This window comes from Tachysurus vachellii, chromosome 3, assembly GCF_030014155.1.
Source record: "Tachysurus vachellii isolate PV-2020 chromosome 3, HZAU_Pvac_v1, whole genome shotgun sequence".
Classification (NCBI taxonomy): Eukaryota; Metazoa; Chordata; class Actinopteri; order Siluriformes; family Bagridae; genus Tachysurus; species Tachysurus vachellii.
In genome coordinates, this window is record NC_083462.1 from 2,855,241 (window position 1) to 2,874,179 (window position 18,939).

General features: G+C 42.2%; 4 protein-coding genes and 2 pseudogenes across 4 annotated transcripts in view; 2 read left to right on the top strand and 4 right to left on the bottom strand.

The window, feature by feature from the left end:
- amdhd2 (amidohydrolase domain containing 2) overlaps positions 1 to 951 on the top strand; it is a 5,772-nt gene extending 4,821 nt beyond the window's left edge. The window contains exons 9-12 of the mRNA XM_060865336.1: positions 1 to 2; positions 83 to 151; positions 268 to 369; positions 465 to 951. The exon at positions 1 to 2 is cut by the window's left edge and continues 106 nt beyond it. Of these exons, the coding sequence (XP_060721319.1) occupies positions 1 to 2; positions 83 to 151; positions 268 to 369; positions 465 to 538 (247 nt within the window). The 3' untranslated portion in view covers positions 539 to 951. The remainder of the gene's footprint in view (positions 3 to 82; positions 152 to 267; positions 370 to 464) is intronic.
- The window catches only part of LOC132842591 (uncharacterized), a 522,997-nt pseudogene extending 507,010 nt beyond the window's left edge, over positions 1 to 15,987 (bottom strand).
- jmjd8 (jumonji domain containing 8) overlaps positions 945 to 18,939 on the bottom strand; it is a 417,822-nt gene continuing 399,827 nt past the window's right edge. The window contains exons 2-10 of the mRNA XM_060865349.1: positions 3,161 to 3,263; positions 2,693 to 2,782; positions 2,525 to 2,573; positions 2,225 to 2,321; positions 2,077 to 2,145; positions 1,807 to 1,926; positions 1,655 to 1,722; positions 1,442 to 1,576; positions 945 to 1,324 (exon numbers count right to left, since the gene is read on the bottom strand). Of these exons, the coding sequence (XP_060721332.1) occupies positions 1,244 to 1,324; positions 1,442 to 1,576; positions 1,655 to 1,722; positions 1,807 to 1,926; positions 2,077 to 2,145; positions 2,225 to 2,321; positions 2,525 to 2,573; positions 2,693 to 2,782; positions 3,161 to 3,252 (801 nt within the window). The 5' untranslated portion in view covers positions 3,253 to 3,263 and the 3' untranslated portion in view covers positions 945 to 1,243. The remainder of the gene's footprint in view (positions 1,325 to 1,441; positions 1,577 to 1,654; positions 1,723 to 1,806; positions 1,927 to 2,076; positions 2,146 to 2,224; positions 2,322 to 2,524; positions 2,574 to 2,692; positions 2,783 to 3,160; positions 3,264 to 18,939) is intronic.
- LOC132842132 (uncharacterized) lies at positions 4,683 to 6,637 on the bottom strand. The gene is made up of 4 exons (XM_060864798.1): positions 5,781 to 6,637; positions 5,378 to 5,474; positions 4,850 to 4,987; positions 4,683 to 4,706 (listed from the first exon to the last, which is right to left on the bottom strand). The coding sequence occupies exons 1-4, from the start codon at positions 6,134 to 6,136 to the stop codon at positions 4,683 to 4,685; spliced, it is 615 nt and encodes a 204-aa protein (XP_060720781.1). The 5' UTR covers positions 6,137 to 6,637.
- Positions 7,690 to 18,122, top strand: LOC132842599 (uncharacterized). Its single transcript, XM_060865347.1, has 5 exons — positions 7,690 to 7,717; positions 16,177 to 16,204; positions 16,572 to 16,600; positions 16,760 to 17,220; positions 17,331 to 18,122. Exons 3-5 carry the CDS (start codon positions 16,578 to 16,580, stop codon positions 17,858 to 17,860), a joined length of 1,014 nt encoding a protein of 337 aa, XP_060721330.1. The 5' UTR covers positions 7,690 to 7,717; positions 16,177 to 16,204; positions 16,572 to 16,577; the 3' UTR covers positions 17,861 to 18,122.
- Positions 8,712 to 10,737, bottom strand: LOC132842096 (uncharacterized; annotated as a pseudogene).

Sequence of the window (18,939 nt, forward strand, 5' to 3'; positions counted from 1 at the left end):
AGGTCTCACACACACACACACACACACACACACAAACACAAACACACGTCTCCTTCACTGAGAATAAGATTTATTCCTGCAGGAACTAAAACGCTGACCGGCAGCATCGCCACCCTGGACATGTGTGTGAGACACTTCAAACAGGCCTCTGGTACGTGTGTGTGTGTGTGTGTGTGTGTGTGTGTGTGTGTAGAAACATTAGCAATAAAATACAGAAATAAGAAATGCCTGATGGTTGTGTGTGTGTGTGTGTGTGTATGTGTGTAGGATGTACAGTAGAGGCAGCATTGGAGGCTGCATCTCTGCATCCTGCTCAGCTCCTGGGGATCAGTCACAGGAAGGGGACCCTGGAGTACGGTGCAGACGCAGGTAGGAGTGTGTGTGTGTGTGTGTGTGTGTGTGTTTTATTGCCATTGTTGTATAAACATGAACATTAATAACACTGTTGTTACGTCTGTGTGCAGATATCGTTATTCTGGACGACTCACTCACAGTCCTGGAAACGTACATTGCCGGTGAACAGGTGTGGAGGAAGTGACATCACCCTGAAAACGCTCTCTGATTGGAGGGATTTGACCAGAGTTAGTGGTTCTGGGGCCGTTTGAACGGCCAAAAAGCAAGCACACACACACACACTCACGCACGCACACACACATACACAATCATACAGAAAGTGATCATCTGATGGTCTGACTGTTGTCTTCATGATTCATGTGTGTGTGTGCGTGCAGAGAGGACCTGTGGGTGCGTGATGGAAAGATAACACACGCACGCACACACACACACACACTCAGCACTTTCCTTTTATCTGGGATTCAGTACAATGTGAATGAAGGTCTAATCATTTCTCTGTGTTATTTTCTTCCCCTTCCTGTTTTTTATGGACTTCCTCTGTATCACTGTATCGTCTGTATCCGTCCCTCAGTGGAGAATAAACACCAGTCTGTAAAAGCTTCATGTTTATTAATAACGTAACAAATCAGATTTTAAAAAGCTTCACCAGATTGTGACGGTTTCTGTTGTGTACAACATACAGAACTACAGGGAGAACGATTCACTTCCTGATCTGATCTGATTGGTCCAGTAGTTCAGACACGAGGATCATGAACGGTCCATTGGTTGTTTTTTGGTCCAGTCTCACTGAAGGAGAAGCGCTGATGGTAGGAAATGATGTCACTGAGGGAGAAGATCTGATTGGTCCTTACTGGATGATGATGATGATGAAGATGATGATGGATAGTCTTCAACCCAGGAAAGTGGAGATGAAAACACTGGTGTCAAGATTCAGAGTAGCGTGCCACCATCGATCTGGGAAATACAGCACCTGACACACACACACACACACACACATAGAGCTACAATAATATCCATTGTTCCTTCTATGTGATTTGATGTTAATGCCACATTGTGTGTGTGTGTGTGTGTGTGTGTGTGTGTTCACCTCTCCTGGTCTGATGGTACACTCCAATGGTGTGTTGTTTTCCTCCAGGTTAGGGTATGAGTGTGCGATCCATGCCAGGGTGGTGTGATTGGGGTGGAACTCTGGGGCCTGATCAGGAGGATACAGGAACCAACGCTACACACACACACACAGTTACAGTTATGATGCAATTCCTTATAGCTGACAATTAAGAACACACACACTCATACACACCTTTCTACCATAAATGACCTCGGAGTATCCCGGACCATGCCAGTGGAAAGGAACACCGGTACCTGGACCTGATACAGACGGTGAAAGAGAAGACGTGTGTGTTTCATCTGTATTTGTGTGTGTGTGTGTACGTGTGTGTGTTGTGTGTTTACCTGCTATGCCAAAGCTGTACGCTGGGCTGGTGTGTGGCAGGCTGTAAGGTGGAGCGTTATAATTCTCAAACAGAGAATTCCATTCAGTGAAGTTATTATCACCAAAGAAGTACAGTGTATCTGCAACACACACACACAATGTGGCATTAACATCAAATCACATAGAAGGACCAATGCATATTATTGTAGCTCTGTGTGTGTGTGTGTGTGTGTGTGTGTGTGTGTGTGTGTGTGTGTGTGTGTGTGTGTGTGTGTGTGTAAAAAACTCACCGCTGCCCAGGGTGTCTTCAGGTTGAGGTGTCAACAGCAACGTCACAAACTCTTCGAAACGCACATCCACTACACATACACAGGAAACAGTGAGTGTGTGTGTGTTGGTTAGGTGTAAATTTCTGTGTGTGTGTGTGTGTGTGTGTACCTTTCCTGTAGGAGTGTGTGTTGGCCGTGCTCAACCGGACTGTTTTGTTTCGGTAATTTCTAAGCAGATTCGTCTTGGAACACAGGAACTGAAATTTCTGAAACCATTAAGAATCAGACCAATCAGAGCACAGATCATCAAAATCAGACCAATCAGAGCACAGATCATCAAAATCAGACCAATCAGAGCACAGATCATCAAAATCAGACCAATCAGAGCACAGATCATCAAAATCAGACCAATCAGTGTGCACACTTCAAACTAAATATTTTAAATGTGTGTATGTGTGTGTTCACTCACTGTGTTATCTGTAACTCCTCTTAGTATTACAGGCTTAGTGTAGGCGTATCTGTCAGAGAACAAACACACAATGATCTGAGTGAACAGACTGACATACAACTGTGTGTGTGTGTGTGTGTGTGTGTGTGTGTGTGAGAGAGAGAGAGAGAGAGTGAGAGAGAGACTCACTCCTGTAGAAACTGTGTGTGAGAGATTGTTGTTGCATCTCTGACATCGATGTTGCAGCTCCCTTCATCAGCGAGGCTGGAGTCCAGTCCCCTAAACACACACACACACACACACACACACACACACACACACACACACAGTTAATATTCTCGCTTACATTATAACAGCAGTTCCTTCATCAGACTCCCTTATTATTCTCTCTTTTGTAATTAAGACAAGAAAAGAAAGAAAGCACACAGTGTGTGAGTGTATCTGTATGTGAGTGTGTGTGTGAGTATGTATATATGTGAGTGTGTGTGTGTGTGAGTGTATATATGTATGTGAGTGTGTGACTATGTATGTATGTGAGTGTATGTGTATGTGCGTATTTATATGTGTGCGTGGGTGTATGAGTGTGTGTGTGTGTGCGTGTGTGTGTGTGTGTGTGTGTGTGCGTGTGTGTGTGTGTGTGTGTGTGTGTGTGGTTACCAGTCGCCGTTGTTCTGTCCAGAGCAGTGTGTTAAATCCAGGAACTGAAACAGGATGAAGATAAAAACTTTATTCCACACAGTAAACTCCATGTGTTATCTCTCACACACACACACAGTCACACACACTCTGTCTCTCCGTTCAAATCCTGCTCCAGATGTTTCCGTGTTTATGTTGTGTCCTGAACCTATCACAGCTTTATAAAGTGTTTTAAACACTGTCTATAAGACTCATAACTATAAGAGTCATAGCTGATGTTAGGGCGCCTACGGAGGAAGCAGGACGCTATTTAATACAACACACTTCCGGGTTTGAGAATGTCACTGACCAATCAGCAGAGGCCACACTGCGCTTTATTATTGTCCAGGGTTAAGTTTATTATTATTATTATTTTAGAAAGTTATATTTTAATACAATAATCAAAGAAACACAATCATTTGTATATTTTGTGTATTTTATATAATTTATATGTAAAGTTTATTTATTTATATTTTATTAACACTTCACACACACACGTCACTCACACACACTCCACACACACTCCACCCCCACACACACACACTCCACCCCCACCCACACACACTCCACCCCCACACACACACCACACACACACACACACTCACACACACACACACCCCCCATACACACACACTCACACACACACACTCCCCCACACACACACTCCCCCCCCACACACACACCCCCCCCACACACACACACACTCCCCACACACAGACACACTCCCCACACACACACACACTCACACACACACACCCCCCATACACACACTCTCACACACACACTCCCCACACCCCACACACACACACTCCCCCACACACCCCCCCACCCACACACTCCCCCCACACTCCCCCCCACACACACTCCCACACTCTCCCCCACACACACACTCCCACACTCCCCCCACACACACACTCCCCCACACACACACCACACACACACACTCCCCACACACACACACTCCCACACACACACTCCCACACACTCCCCACACACACACACTCCCCACACACACACACACACACCCCACACACACACACACACTCCTCACACACACACCTCCCACACACACACTCCTCCCACACACACACACCTCCCACATACACACACTCCTCCCACACACACACACTCCTCCCACACACACACTCCTCCCAGTGTGTGAAGTGTGTGTGTGTGTGTGTGTGTGTGTGGTGTGTGTGGAGTGTGTGTGTGTGTGTGTGTGGAGTGTGTGTGTGTGTGTGTGTGTGTGGGGAGTGTGTCTGTGTGTGGGGAGTGTATGTCAGGAATATGGACTGTTTTGTTGTGTTTTGTCCTGTGTCAGCCCCTGTAGTTGCCTGTAACCCCGCCCCTAGTTACCCTTTGATTGTCCCATGAGTTTGTGTGCTTCCTTGTCAGGTCATCAAATGTCATCTGTACGTCATTCTGCTGTATTCACAAAGACGTTTGCGTGTTCCTGTTTCCCAGGTTGTGGATTTACTAACAAATTGGACTATTATCACATGTTTTACATCTGTGTCTTTCTCTCCAGCTGTAGCGCGACAATATGAGGGTTAACATTTTATATTAACTTTCATTAATAACATTTCAAAACATTATAAAACTGTGTTGTTACAAGCTTGTTACCAAACTTTTACGAATGTATGAATGTCACACTACAAGAAAGAATTGTACTGTAAAAGAAATGAAATAGCAACACACCGTTGAACAGGATTTCAGCTCTGACATAAACTGCATGATGTCTGCTCTTGAATTTGCTTTTTCAGGCCCACTCACACCAGATTCAGATCTTGACAGCCAACGAGTTACTGCCTGTGTGTAAAAAATTGTGGAGAAATGTAAAGTCATTTATTTAAATTGGTGAGAACTTCTTTTGGCCTGACACATTTGTCTATAATTAATGTGATCAATTAATGACAATTTTCTTTAGTTAAGGGGTACTGAGACAAAAAAAAAAATCAAGTATGTTATTGCTATAGCCCAGGAAAATTGAGCAAAAAAATGTATTCCTCCATTATGTTGCAATGCAAAAGGAATTCTATACACTGATTCATAAGCCACTGAAGGAACAACTTAAGAATAACTGCAGTTACTGCTAAAATGCTATTTGTGAAATAAATTTAAACTCATTCTGATTGAACAATAATAGAGTAATATTTAACTTTTATCAAAAAAGCCAAAAATCTAAGTCTAAGGACTTACTTGTGTTACATGGTACCAACAAAGGAGAATGTCAGACTCGTTGAACACTCTCCAGATGGCATTGATTTCAGCCTGATCTTTATCAACCATAAAGCACCTAATAAAAATAAAAATGCAGAGAAAAATAGTTGTTTGCTTCCAAAAAAATGAATTTTGTTGTTTACTTTGTTTACCATCTTAGTATAAATGTTTAATTATTATTTAATTATATAACAAATTATTCAATAATATTTTCGATATAAACAGTTTCTTAAAGGGTCAGGGGTAACCTGACCCTTTAAGAAACTGTTTATATCGAAAATATTATTGAATAATTTGTTATATAATTAAATAATAATTAAACATTTCTACTAATGAATAATTAATCATTTTAATTTAATTTACTTGTAACTGTTTGTATTACCTTGGAAGTACAGAAAATGATGGTTTTAGCTTTTCCAGAGCCAGCTGAAGTGTGTCCTGCTTCTCATTTCCCAAGATGATATAGGCAACAGGGATTCCATGTCCATGACTGTCTCTGACAACTAATGTAAATAAAGGAAAACCATACTGGTTGACACCATGTGTCGCATCCATAAAAACAATCTCTCTTCCATATTTATGAAGGTTGTCTCTCATGGATGGTGTTTGGAGAACTATGATAAGATCTGTTTGAGGACTATAAGGCTGGAAAAAAATACCATAGTCTTTAAAAGGGCCCTCTAGAAGGTGTGAGGTACTAGTGGCATCATCTTTGTGTTGCTGTTTTTTTCTCATCATACATGTCCAAATATTTTCAATGTCTTTTGGGCTAACAAAATAAGCTCGGTTGTTCAGATCAGTATGTCCTTGTTCCCTTGACCACTCATATGTTTTTAGGAGAATTGTATCTGGTTTAACACCAAGAGATATTAAATCCTGAATATGCTTGATAAGCTCTTGACTAATGTTTTCTGAGTGTCCCTCAGAAGAACTTGATGGGTCATGTCCTGAATGAATGCTGTAAAGCCTTTCGACTATAACTAGTTTGTTGAGCCAGTCTGTCCTCTTTTTAAAAGAAGCATAGGCCTTGCATCCTTTGGCACGTCGACTTCGTTGAGTGCATGCTCCAGAGCGCTGACATAAAAATAAGAAATATCCATGTTTTTGATTTTGAAGACTTGCAGAATTCACAGTCCTTAAGTTGGCGTCTTTGGATGCGTTTATGGCAGTGAGTCTTTGCTGAATAAATTCACAGGCATCTAAATCCTTTTCTAAAACATGGACTGTTATATTTGCCTCTTTTTTGTTTCCTTTAAAGCGCTCCTCTTTGTAGACTGTTGTTTTTATAAATTCCTCCATCTCTAATGTAAAAATCTAAAGAGCAAAGAGACAAAAACACCTAGATTAAACATCAATAATGTAAAGTGAAAAATCCATGATAAGCTCAAGAAAACATCATATTCATATGTAACAGAATAAATCAGTGATGACTTGAGGTCATCATATTCATATGTAACAGAATAAATCAGTGATGACTTGAGGTCATCATATTCATATGTAACAGAATAAATCAGTGATGACTTGAGGTCATCATATTCAGATGTAACAGAATAAATCAGTGATGACTTGAGGTCATCATATTCATATGTAACAGAATAAATCAGTGATGACTTGAGGTCAACATATTCATATGTAACAGAATAAATCAGTGATGACTTGAGGTCAACATATTCATATGTAACAGAATAAATCAGTGATGACTTGAGGTCAACATATTCATATGTAACAGAATAAATCAGTGATGACTTGAGGTCAACATATTCATATGTAACAGAATAAATCAGTGATGACTTGAGGTCAACATATCCAATGATCCATGCGGTGCTCAAACTAGCGCTGCTTTGTTCCGCATTTCGTTCGTCTTTAAATGCAACTATTTAATCGCATCTCTTTGACAGCTATCAACAGTCGTTATTAGACCGTTTTAACTGGCGCTAGAAAGGTAACTTACATCAGTGAAAGGCTAACGCGGTTAACTTGGCAATTCAAACTAATATTACAATTTCTGCTGTGAAATCTCCACAAATCTAAAAAGAAATATGAAGCTTACTATCATTAATATACTTCTGTAAAATGATACCTTAAGAAAAGTTAAGGCACGGTCTTACCTTTTTGTTGGTGGCTCGTCCTGATTTTGCAGTGCAGGTGCAGAACGTTGTTTATTTTGTATTTTGGCGGACTCTGAAAAATGGTGATAGTAATTGGGTCGCACATAGTGATGACGTCGTAAACGCTGATTGGCTGAGGAAGTTGTTGTCCCAGGGTCATCATAAAAAAATATTGGTCTCAGGGCGACAAGGACTTGACACATATCTGTCTGTAAGTATTTGTTTGATAGTGATCTTAGCTTCCATTAGATACCACACTTAGTCATTTTAGCATGTTTTCTATTTGTAATGTATAAGAAAATATGTGGCTCTATTACTGGTAGCTTCCTTATGGCATTTTCCATGTATGTTAGCTAATCGCTCGCTAATGAGAGGGTTTTAGTTATTTCTAAACTACTTATTTTATATTTAAATTGTAATATGCATTCTCTTTGTTTCTGTATGTTACAGTTTTACAGTCTTTCCAGTAAAACACTAAAAGAGCAAGACGCTTCCTAGTTCTTTATTGGAGACTGTTAGCTATCTGTAAAGCTAGTTCACATACAACAAGTAAAGGCAGAATACTGGGATGTTTTCAATTAATTGTAGGATTAATTGGATAAAAACCCAACATGTTGGTTACTGTGTTTATTGTATATTTGTTTGTTTATTAGCTAGTTGCACTTGTACAATCATAACGTTAAATTGAAATATAAAATGAGTGTATTCTGGGTATTTTATTTCGACTGTAGACTTCATACAAATATAGAAACTCATAGAAACTCTGTGCACTTACTATAGAGATTTTTTGAAGACATAAATTTACAATGACGTGATTGGGGATGTTGTTGCACAGAGAGCTGAAGAGTGAAATAAATGATGTTTAACAGATCAGTTCATCACAGGAACAACTAAGGATTAAATGTAACTTTAATTACACACAGACAGTATTACAGACAGTATTTGTTGTAATCTGAGTACAATTAGACTGGAAGACTGAATAATAGTTAATGAAATGTCAGTGAATAATAACCTTTAAAGTGATGATTCAGATGTTTAAAGAAAGACCAATAAACATACATCAGTAAATGTGAACACGTCTATAATAATATAATAAACTTCTTTTCAAGCTATAGTTTTTTCATATGATAAAGTTGTTGAAAGTTGGATTCTAAGCTGTTTATTCAGATAGATGTAATCTTCCTCTGTGAGTCCACCTTTTCCTTTTAATTGTAAAGAAGAGCTTCTTCATCTTCTTCTGTGAATCCACTGCTGCTCGAATGCTCTTTATCTCTTCTAGAGCAGCAGCAGGGAAAATGGCGAGCAACTCTTTCTTTATCAATCTTCTCCAGACTTGCAAAACTCTTCTCTTCAAACTCCTTCTTGTTCTTGAGGACAAGGACTAAAATGGCTTTCTGAGCCTCATCACAGGAGTTCTGTAGCTGATCAACCTCAAACTGAAACTCTGGCTTTTCCTTGTCCATGGCCATCAGTTTTCCCACAGTGCTGACACAACCCATGAGGTGCTTGGTATACACCTCAACGTAGGTTGTAGAGATCATGTTGACAAGGTTGGCGATGTTAGTGGCTTGAAAGAGCAGATCTTTGGAGAAGAGCTTTGCGTTGTAGGAAAGCTTCTGTGTCTTCTCAGATGTGGACACAAAATCTTTGAGGGTTCTGGTCAGGTGGATTTTCACAATGTTGGACACCATCTGAAAGAAGCGCACCATCTTCTCCCACTGCTCCTTCACTCTCCCCATGGCATCCATACCCTTAACCAACAATTCTATAGTGGTGTTAAAGTCTATCCCTTTGATCTCACGCCTCCTCGTGGTGATCAGGATGTCAGTCAGCTCCTTTTGGTTCTTCTCCATGTTCTCTACACTCTTCTCATACATCTCTCTGGTCTTGTCCAGTTGAGTGCGGCTCTGCTCTATGCGGAACCTGGCATTATCTGATGCCCTTTGTGAAGTTTTCACCTTCCCAGTGTTACTTTCTTCTTTATACATCATTGGTGGTTTTGGAGTCAGAGCAGGAGAATTTGTGACAGATTTACTTTTGCTGTCAAAACTGCGAGCTGATTCATTCAGGTTTCTGATCAGTTTAATCAACTCATTTGTTTTGGCTTCTTCACATTTGTGTTCTGGTGTATACTTTGCTAGTTCTTCACAGATCTCGATGCCTTTGGTACAAATGTTTTGAGCTTCCTCTTTTGCTGTGCAGTCTGGAAATTCTTTTAAACTCTCCCCGATTCGTTTGAACTGATCTGCCTGAAAATTTGTCTTTGTAGTTTTGTGTTTTTGATCATACAAATCTTTCCAGTTAATTGTGTTTTCAGTCACAAACTCTTGAATTTTCTCTGTGCATTTCAGGATTTCTGCAGATTTACTATAAATATTAATTTCATCAATGCAGTCAGCTTCAGGTTCTTTAGAACTTTTAGTTTCACTTTTAGATCCCATGGACGCTATTCCATTAATAAGAGTTGTGACGCGCTCACATATGCCACAAAAGAAATCCATTCCTATCATTTCCCATCCATTGGGCAGTGAATCCATTGCTTTGCTGTAACTTTTATGGGCTTCATTCAGCTGCTTTTCCATGTCCTTCATTGCTTTCTCTGAGCGTTTAGCAGATTCTTCTGATGGCAGTTTTTTCAGCTTGGCTTCCTCCAGATTCCTCTTGATTTCCTTCAGCTCCTTTCCATAAAAGAGATGAGCATTTACACATGCTTCCAGCAGTTCGTAGATAATGTTGATGACATCAGTGAACCGTTTTTCTGTTGAAATTGCCAGCTCAAGACAGTCATCTGCAACAACATGGATGTTCTCCAGCTGTTCAGGGACGTGAGCATCAAGAACTTCATCACTGCCTTGGAACAGGATATTCACAGCTGACTTCATGTAATCTGGAAATGTCATGGTGTAAAGTCTAATCTGATCCATGTTCTTATGGGCCTCGTTGAAAGCCCAGCAGCCTGAGTTACACACCTGCATGAGGCAGGCACAAAATGACTCTGGGTATCTGATGACCTTGTAGCCATCTTTAGGTGAGTTCTTGTTGATGGAGAAATCTGTTTTGGAGGAGATGAAGACCAGCTCTCCCAGGATGGCTATGGAGAGAGAAGCAGGAGTCAGATACTCCTCCCAGTTGGCATACGGCTGCATCACAAGCTTGGTTTGGTTCCTCATCTCCTCAGCTGTGGTGAGGCTTTGAATTTTCTTTACAATTTGCGAATCCATGGCTTCTTTTTTTCCTACTAAACACAAAAAGAAAATAAATTAATAATGAGATCACCCCCCTCCTCGAACCGCCACCTTATTGTGGTGGAAGGGTTTGCGTGCCTGAATGATCCTAGGAGCTATGTTGTCTGGGGCTTTCTGCCCCTGGTAGGGTCTCCCAAGGCAAACAGGTCCTGGGTGATGGGCCAGACCAAGAGCGGTTCAAATACCCCTTATGAGAAATTTAATAGCAAGGTCTGTGACGTCGCCCGGTATGGCGCAATCGGGGCCCCACCCTGAAGCCAGGCCTGGGGTCGGGGCTCGCATGTGAGCGCCTGGTGGCCGGGTCTTACCCCACGGGGCCCGGCCAGGCTCAGCCCGAAGGAGCGACGTGGGGCTGATCTCCTGTGGGCCCACCCCCTGCAGGAGGAACCGTAAGGGGCTGGTGCAATGTGGATTCGGTGGCAGTCAAAGGCGGGGGCCTTGGCGGCGCAATCCCCAAACACGGAATCCCCCAAACACAATGTCACCTCGCTGGGGGGGAAGGAGCCTGAGCTGGTGCGGGAGGTTGAGAGATACGGACTAGAGATAGTTGGGCTTACCTCCACGCACAGCTTGGGCTCTGGAACCCAACTCCTTGAGAGAGGCTGGACTCTCTGTTACTCTGTTAGTTGCCTGCGCTCATAGCCCCCCAGCTCAGCAACCATGTGTTGGAGTTCACCCCGGTGAACGAGAGGGTCGTTTCCCTGCGCCTTTGGGTCAGGGATAGGTCTCTCGATGTTATTTGTGCTTACGGGCCAAATGGCAGTGTAGAGTACCCAACTTTCTTGGCATCTCTGGAAGGGGTGCTGGAAAGTGCTTCGACTGGGGACTCCATCGTTCCACTGGGGGACTTCAACGCTCACCTGGGCAGCGGCAGTGACACCTGGAGGGGCATGATTGGGAGGAACAGCCCCCCCGACCTCAACCCGAATGGTGTTCTGTTATTGGACTTCTGTGCTAGTCACAGTTTGTCCATAACGAACATCATGTTCAAGCATAAGGGTGTCCATCAGTACACATGGCACCAGGACACCCTCGGTCGGAGGTCGATGATCAACTTTGTGGTTGTTTCATCTGACCTCCGGCCGTAGGTCTTGGACACTCAGGTAAAGAGAGGGGCGGAGCTGTCAACTGATCACCACCTGGTGGTGAGTTGGATCCGATGGCGGGGGAGGAAGTTGGACAGACTTGTCAGACCCAAACGTACTGTGAGGGTCTGCTGGGAACATTTGACAGAGTCTCTGGTCAGAGAGATCTTCAACTCCCACCTCTGGCAGAGCTTCAACCAGATCCCGAGGGAGGTTGGAGACATTGAGTCCGAGTGGACCATGTTCTCCACCTCCATTGTCGGAGCTGCTCGGAGCTGTGGTCGTAAGGTCTCTGGTGCCTATCGTGGCGGCAATCCCCAAACCCGGTGGTGGACCCCGGAAGTAAGGAATGCCGTCAAGCTGAAGAAGGAGTCCTATTGAGCCTGGTTGGCTTGGGGGACTCCGGAGGCAGCTGATAGGTACCGCAGGGCCAAGCGAGCTTCAGCCCGGGTGGTTGCGGAGGCAAAAACTTGGGTCTGGGAGGAGTTCGGTGAGGCCATGGAGAAGGACTATCAGTTGGCTTCAAAGAAATTCTGGCAAACCGTCAGGCATATCAGGAGGGGGAAACAGTGCCCTGTGCACACTGTTTACAGTGGGAGTGGGGATCTGCTGGCTTCAACTGGGGACATCCTCGGACGGTGGAAGGAGTACTCCTCAACCCCACCGACATGTCTTCCACTGAGGAAGCAGAGGCTGAGGGCTCAGTTGTGGTCTCGTCGATTCCCCAAAGCTGAGGTCACTGAGGGAGTTGAGAAGTTCCTCAGTGGCAAGGCACCAGGGGTGGATGAGATCCGCCCTGAGTACCTCAAGTCTCTAGATGTTGTGGGACTGTCTTGGTTGACAGGCCTCTGCAACGTCGCGTGGTGGCTGGGGACAGTGCCTCTGGACTGGCAGACTGGGGTGGTGGTCCCTCTGTTTAAGAAGGGGGACCGGAGGGTGCATTCCAACTACAGGGGGATCATAGTCTATGCCAGGGTACTGGAGAGGAGAATTCGGCTGATAGTTGAACCTCGGATTCAGGAGGAACAATGCGGGTTTTGTCCTGGTCGTGTAACACTGGACCATCTCTTTACCCTCACCAGGTTGCTGGAGGGTTCATGGGAGTTTGCCCAACCAGTCCACATGTGCTTTGTGGATCTGGAGAAGGCATTCGACTGTGTCCCTCGTGGTGACCTGTGGGGGGTGCTCTGGGAGTATGGGATCCGGGGCCCTCTGCTAAGGGCTGTCCGGTCCCTATATGACTGGAGCAAGAGTTTGGTTCGCATTGCCGGCAGTAAGTCAGACTTCTTGGTGCATGTTGGACTCCGGCAGGGCTGCCCTTTGTCACCGGTCCTGTTCATTATCTATATGGACAGGATTTCTAGCTGCAGTCGGGGGCCGGAGGGAGTCCGGTTTGGGGACCACAGGATTTCGTCTCTGCTTTTTGCAGATGATGTTGTCCTGTTGGATTCCTCAAATCAGGACCTTCAGCGTGCACTGGGACGGTTTGCAGCTGAGTGTGAAGCGGCGGGGATGAGAATCAGCACCTCCAAGTCCGAGGCCATGGTTCTCAACTGGAAAAGGGTGGCTTGCCCCCTTCAGGTTGGCGGAGGGCTCCTGCCTCAAGAGTTTAAGTATCTTGGGGTCTTGTTCACGAGTGAGGGAAGGATGGAGCGGGAGATCGACAGGCGGATCGGTGTATCTTCTGCAGTGATTGGGACGATATACCGGTCTGTTGTGGTGAAGAAAGAGCTGAGCTGCAAGGCGAAGCTCTCTATTTACCAGTCGATCTACGTTCCTACCCTCACCTATGGTCATGAGCTTTGGGTCATGACCAAAAGGACAAGATCCCGGATATAGGTGGCCGAAATGAGTTTCCTCCGCAGGGTGGCTGGGCGCTCCCTTAGAGGTAGGGTGAGGAGCTCAGTCACTCTGGAGGAGCTCAGAGTAGAGCCGCTGCTCCTCCACATCGAGAGGAGTCAGCTGAGGTGGCTCGGGCATCTGTTCCGGATGCCTCCTGGACGCCTCCCTGGGGAGGTGTTTTGGGCATGTCCAACCGGGAGGAGGCCCCGGGGAAGACCTAGGACACGCTGGAGGGACTATGTCTCTCGGCTGGCCTGGGAACGCCTCGGTATTCCCCCGGAAGAGCTGGAGGAAGTGTCTGGGGAGAGGGAAGTCTGGGCGTCCCTGCTTAGACTGCTGACCCGCGATCCGGCCCCGGATAAGCGGTAGAAAATGGATGGATGGATGGATGGATGGATGGATGGCTGGAATGAGATCACCATGGCTGCCTTCTTGGGTGCCAGCAGAGAACAATTTGCACACTTACAGTGCAAACCATAATAAAAAATCTGAACCATGATGCACAGAGACAACATCTGAGAGCTCTTACTTTTGGTGGGTTTAGTTATTTGGTGGACACATGAGTAAAGGTGGAGTGTTTACATCTGATAAAACTAACAGAACTAACAAAAGGTTTCAACACTTCAACACTCATCTTCAACTTGCTTGAACACTAGACAAGTTAGATGTGATTGTGTTTAATATTATAGAGACTTTAAGATTCTCAGTATGTTAAATATTAGGTGTTATGTCAGTGCTGAACCATTAATATAATATTTTAAAGGTCTTAAACTCAAGTCAGTGGTCAGAAAATTAGAACAGATTAAATAAATAGATAGTGATTTAGTATGGAAAACCTTTACCACTTGGTTTCTTTAAATGTTTACGCCTTGTGGATAAACCTATGTGCAGCTTTTTAGAAACTGTATTATTAATGCACTTTTCACCAGGACCAACAGCTAAACAAAAAGAAAGCAAAACAAACACTCTCACATACACTCACACTCACTCTCACACACAGGCACACACACAGGCACACACATACAGACAGACACACAGGCACACACACACTCACACACACACAGACACACACTCACACACACAGCATGTGTTAAGAACAACATCCATCTTCCTACCTTAATATCTTAAAGGTCTTCAGTGATGGTGTGGAGGAACACTGCCAGCTCTGTGACCCAAATGCTGCACTGCCCCAAAACAGAAAGTACATGAATATTTATTATCTGTAAGCTACCTTCATGTTTTCACCTTATAAATGTCACATGACTGGCTATTAAATGAGTTAAAAAGCTGCAGTAAAAGAAAATAATATTTACGTTGTGAGCTTGTTTTATTCTTCTTTTATTTATAACTTCATTTCAATCTGTCTGATTGTTGTCTGATGTAACACGTGATATAAAAGTCATTTCTGTGTCCAAACACTTTCTTAGATACCTGAGATGAATTCTTGCTGAGTCATTTTTTTATTGCTGACTCTTGCTGAGTCACATCACTGCCTTACAGTACAGCACTTTTACTTTTCGAGTCAGATGATCCATCTTTCTACATTGGAGAAAGTATATACTGTACCAGTATTCACAGATGTAGTGGAAATTCTCACTTTAGAGATGTTCATAAGAACCTGTCCTTCCATGCTTCTATGTTTCTCATGGCTGGTAGTTATTGTGACTAGAGATTGCAGTTGTTTTCCTAAAACAGCTTCCAGCAGACTGTTCCCGTGGGATCTTGGTATTGTAGGTACAGATTAGCTTGGTCAGAAGATGAACAGGTGATGCTTCTAAGCCAGTGGTTGATGATGTTTTGCTTTTACATGTCCTGTTTCATTTCATTTCCTGTCTACAAAATCCTGATGTTATCAATGATCTTGGCCCTTCCTCTCTCATGTTACATGCAGAGTGTTGGGTCCTGCTGCGCAGCCGAACACAATAAAACCGTAAAACCTTTTTTACCCTTGCCCGTGTCTACCAGTGTGATATTTTATGCTTTAATTCTCTCAAACCTCAAAACTTCCACGACACAGAGAAATTATTTATAACAGTAAACATTTTTTAAAGTAAGTTCATACAAAAAAATTCTAACAATAAATTATTTTTTTCAGAAATAAACGTTTTTTGTTACTGTTTTGAGATTATGCCTAGTTAGCAACAGGGAAAGTGAATAATGCTACTTGAATAACATTAACAAAGGTCTAAATATGTGCATTAAGAAAGACCTTTAAGTGAAATTCAGATCAGTGTATCTCTTCCTACCTGGATATGCTGATAGTCTTCAGTGAAGGTGTGGAGGTTCTCTGTCTGCTCTGTGACCCAAATGGTGCACTGACTCAAGACTAAAAGCCCCTGTGTATTTATAATGTGTAATCTGCCCTCCCCTTTTCACCCACCCACCTCTGATACATATATAAAAGAAGTTCATCTTATAAATCTCACATAATATGTGACTGTGGTGATCCAGAAGAGAAAGAACAGCAACAGAGTTAAACTTTCACACTCTGATTACAGATTTATCTTCAGGAGACCCTGTGACAAGGTAATCATGTTTCATGCTTATATAGGTGCTGTGTTCTTTTTTAAAAATATGCATTAAAATGTTTAAATATATAATAAATTGATGGTTTGATTCAAACTTGTAAAATATAAAAATAAAATGACTGACATATGAAGTAATAAAAAGATAACAGAACAATCTCCTGTCTAAGACTCACAAAATAGTATTTTAGTATGAAAGACTAAACTTGTTTTTATTTATAATACTTTTGATCTGTAGAGGACTTTTATTAATAAAATCATTCTGTAACAGATGACAGATGACTAGAGACACTGAAGGAGTTTTTTTTTGATGATCTTATGATCAGGTTTGAGTTTTTCCACTTTAACATGTTTACTTCCTGTTTCAGAGTAAGATGTATCAGCTTTCATCATTGGAGTGAGTTTAATTCCAGAATTCACAGAAATGATTCATAACAATTTATTTACTTTTAAAAAGAATTACATAACAATTATTCAACAAAAGCAAAAATAAACCCAATAATTATTTTAAGACTTTTTGATTTTATGTCTTGAAATGTTTTGTTTGTCTCTACAGAGTTGTTCTCATTCCACTGAAAGGTGGGATCTCCTCCCTGAATGAAGTCTATAAGGCTCTTATTGAGGCAGATGTAGATCCTGTAACTGGGAAATTCTCCAACTACGACTACATCAGACAGCAGATAGTACAGGCTCATCAGCTCCTGAAGCAGTCAGAACAGGAAGCCAGTTCAGGGTTAAAGAGTCTGGATGAAAACTTAAAGAGACTGATACAAGGAGAGGGGAAACTCAAGCAGGAGATGAACGACACAAAACTAACCTTAGACAACTTTAGAAAAGAGAGGGGATCAAATGAAAATTTACTCAGAGCAGTTCAGGGAGCTCTGGAGCAGACCAGGAGAAATCTGGATTCAGCAATACACACACTTCAGGGTCAGCAGAAAAGGAAACGTGATGCTGAAATTGTCACAGCTGTTGGGGCAGGAGTGTCATTTATACCTATCATTGGATGGATTGCAGGTCAGATTTACAGCATACAGATAAAAATAATGACATCTGAACTGTTTCATCATCATAACCTTCATGTGAGAGTCTGTTCTGACTCTATAGTTTGTTTCTTCACTGTTCAGGTCCTGCCATGATGATTAGTGGTGGAATTGAACTTGATCAAGCAAACAAAGCTGTCCATGTGGCTCAAGAGGAGGTGAGAAACTATGAACTTAAAGTATCTCAGTACGTGTCTAAGATTTCCCAGACCGAACATAACATCAGTCAGAAAGATGACCAGCTAAAGCAGATACGTGAAGGAATCCAGAAGGTGAAGAAGCAGAAACAGTCTGTAGCTGAGTTCCAGGGGAAAGTGAGAGGAGCTGTCAATCTTCTGGTTGTCCTGAGTGGGAGGGTCAGTGTGGCTGAACATCAGACTCGCAGATTCATCCTCCAGGAGCCTGTGATGAAGGTGATGGGGGATGTGATGACGGCTGTAGAGCAGATCATAGGGAATGAGCTCCTCTATTGCAATGACCTGCCAAGACTCATCGATCAAATGCAGGAGTACAACCAACGACTAGCAGCCACCTATGACCCCAGAGAACAGCTCAATATCACAAAAACATGCTGTTTCTTTTGTTTTCAACAGAGATTTTTAAAGATTTGTTGAAATAAGTATAAAGTATTTGAAAAGAAATGTGATGTTCTGTTTCATATGCAAGTGCAATAAAAGAATAAAAGAATAATGAACTCAATCTGTAAGCTAAAAGACAAATAAAGAGAAGTTAATCATGTTTCATGCTGTTTTTATTATGTGAAAGGTTTTTAACCCTCCTGTTTTCTTTACCTGAATTCCTATGCAAAATTATGAGCGCCGAGTCAACTTGACCTTGTCTGTTTTGACTGCTTATAAAAAATGAACTATATATGATAACCAATTTTTTTTTCTTTCAACTTTTTTGTCTAACTTGTTTCCAACATATTAACATATATTTTGCAAAAAATGTGTAATATTTGGTATAATAAAACTCATTAATATGCAAAAATGCCTCATTTTTTAGTAAAAAAAAAAAAAAGAAATTTTGAATTATTTTCACTATAGATGCACGATTACAGGCTAGTATATTTCAAAGGCAGGAGATTGTTTTGAAACCATTTTGACCATTTTTATTGTCAGCAAATAATAAAACCTGTTTTTTTCCAGGCCAAATTGACTTGAATGCTTATAAATCAAAAATTATACAATTATCACCATTCTGTGTGTAATATCTATTTTACACTTGTAATATCTATTTTGTGTGTGTGTGTGTGTGTGTGTGTGTGTGTGTGTATATATGTGTGTGTAAAGATTTTGCCCCCAGCTGGACAAATGCATATAACAAGTGTGAAATATTTACAAATATGTAGCTTTTTTTTTGGAGGCCTAATGAAATGCAATGCCCAATTTGTGTATGTTTGTGTGTGTGTGTGTGTGTGGTGTATGAGTGTGTGTTTTGGCTGCGTGTGTTAGTGGACAATTTATGTATGCATTTTTGTGTCTGTATGTACGTTCATTGCGCTGAAAAGAAAAATAGTGACCTATTGCCCCACTAAATGTGGCGAGGTCAAATTGACCTCGGAGGACAAACATTGCACGGTGTTTCTTGGTACAAACACATAGTTCAACGAAAATAGACAAAATTAATTTTACTTGCAAAGTTCATAATTTTGAACAATCCTGGTAAATTTCAGGCAAATATGTGGGAGAAA

Excerpts from the sequence above, each read along its gene's own strand:
- LOC132842132 (XM_060864798.1), bottom strand. The coding sequence starts at position 6,136 with ATGATGAGAAAAAAACAGCAACACAAAGATGATGCCACTAGTACCTCA. Across the intron at positions 5,475-5,780 it reads TCATTTTCTGTACTTCCAAG|GTGCTTTATGGTTGATAAAG; the intron begins GTAATACAAACA and ends TATTTTTATTAG. Across the intron at positions 4,707-4,849 it reads GCTATTTCATTTCTTTTACA|CTGGAGAGAAAGACACAGAT; the intron begins GTACAATTCTTT and ends GTCGCGCTACAG.
- LOC132842599 (XM_060865347.1), top strand. The coding sequence starts at position 16,578 with ATGTATCAGCTTTCATCATTGGA. Across the intron at positions 16,601-16,759 it reads TATCAGCTTTCATCATTGGA|AGTTGTTCTCATTCCACTGA; the intron begins GTGAGTTTAATT and ends TTGTCTCTACAG. Across the intron at positions 17,221-17,330 it reads TATCATTGGATGGATTGCAG|GTCCTGCCATGATGATTAGT; the intron begins GTCAGATTTACA and ends TTCACTGTTCAG.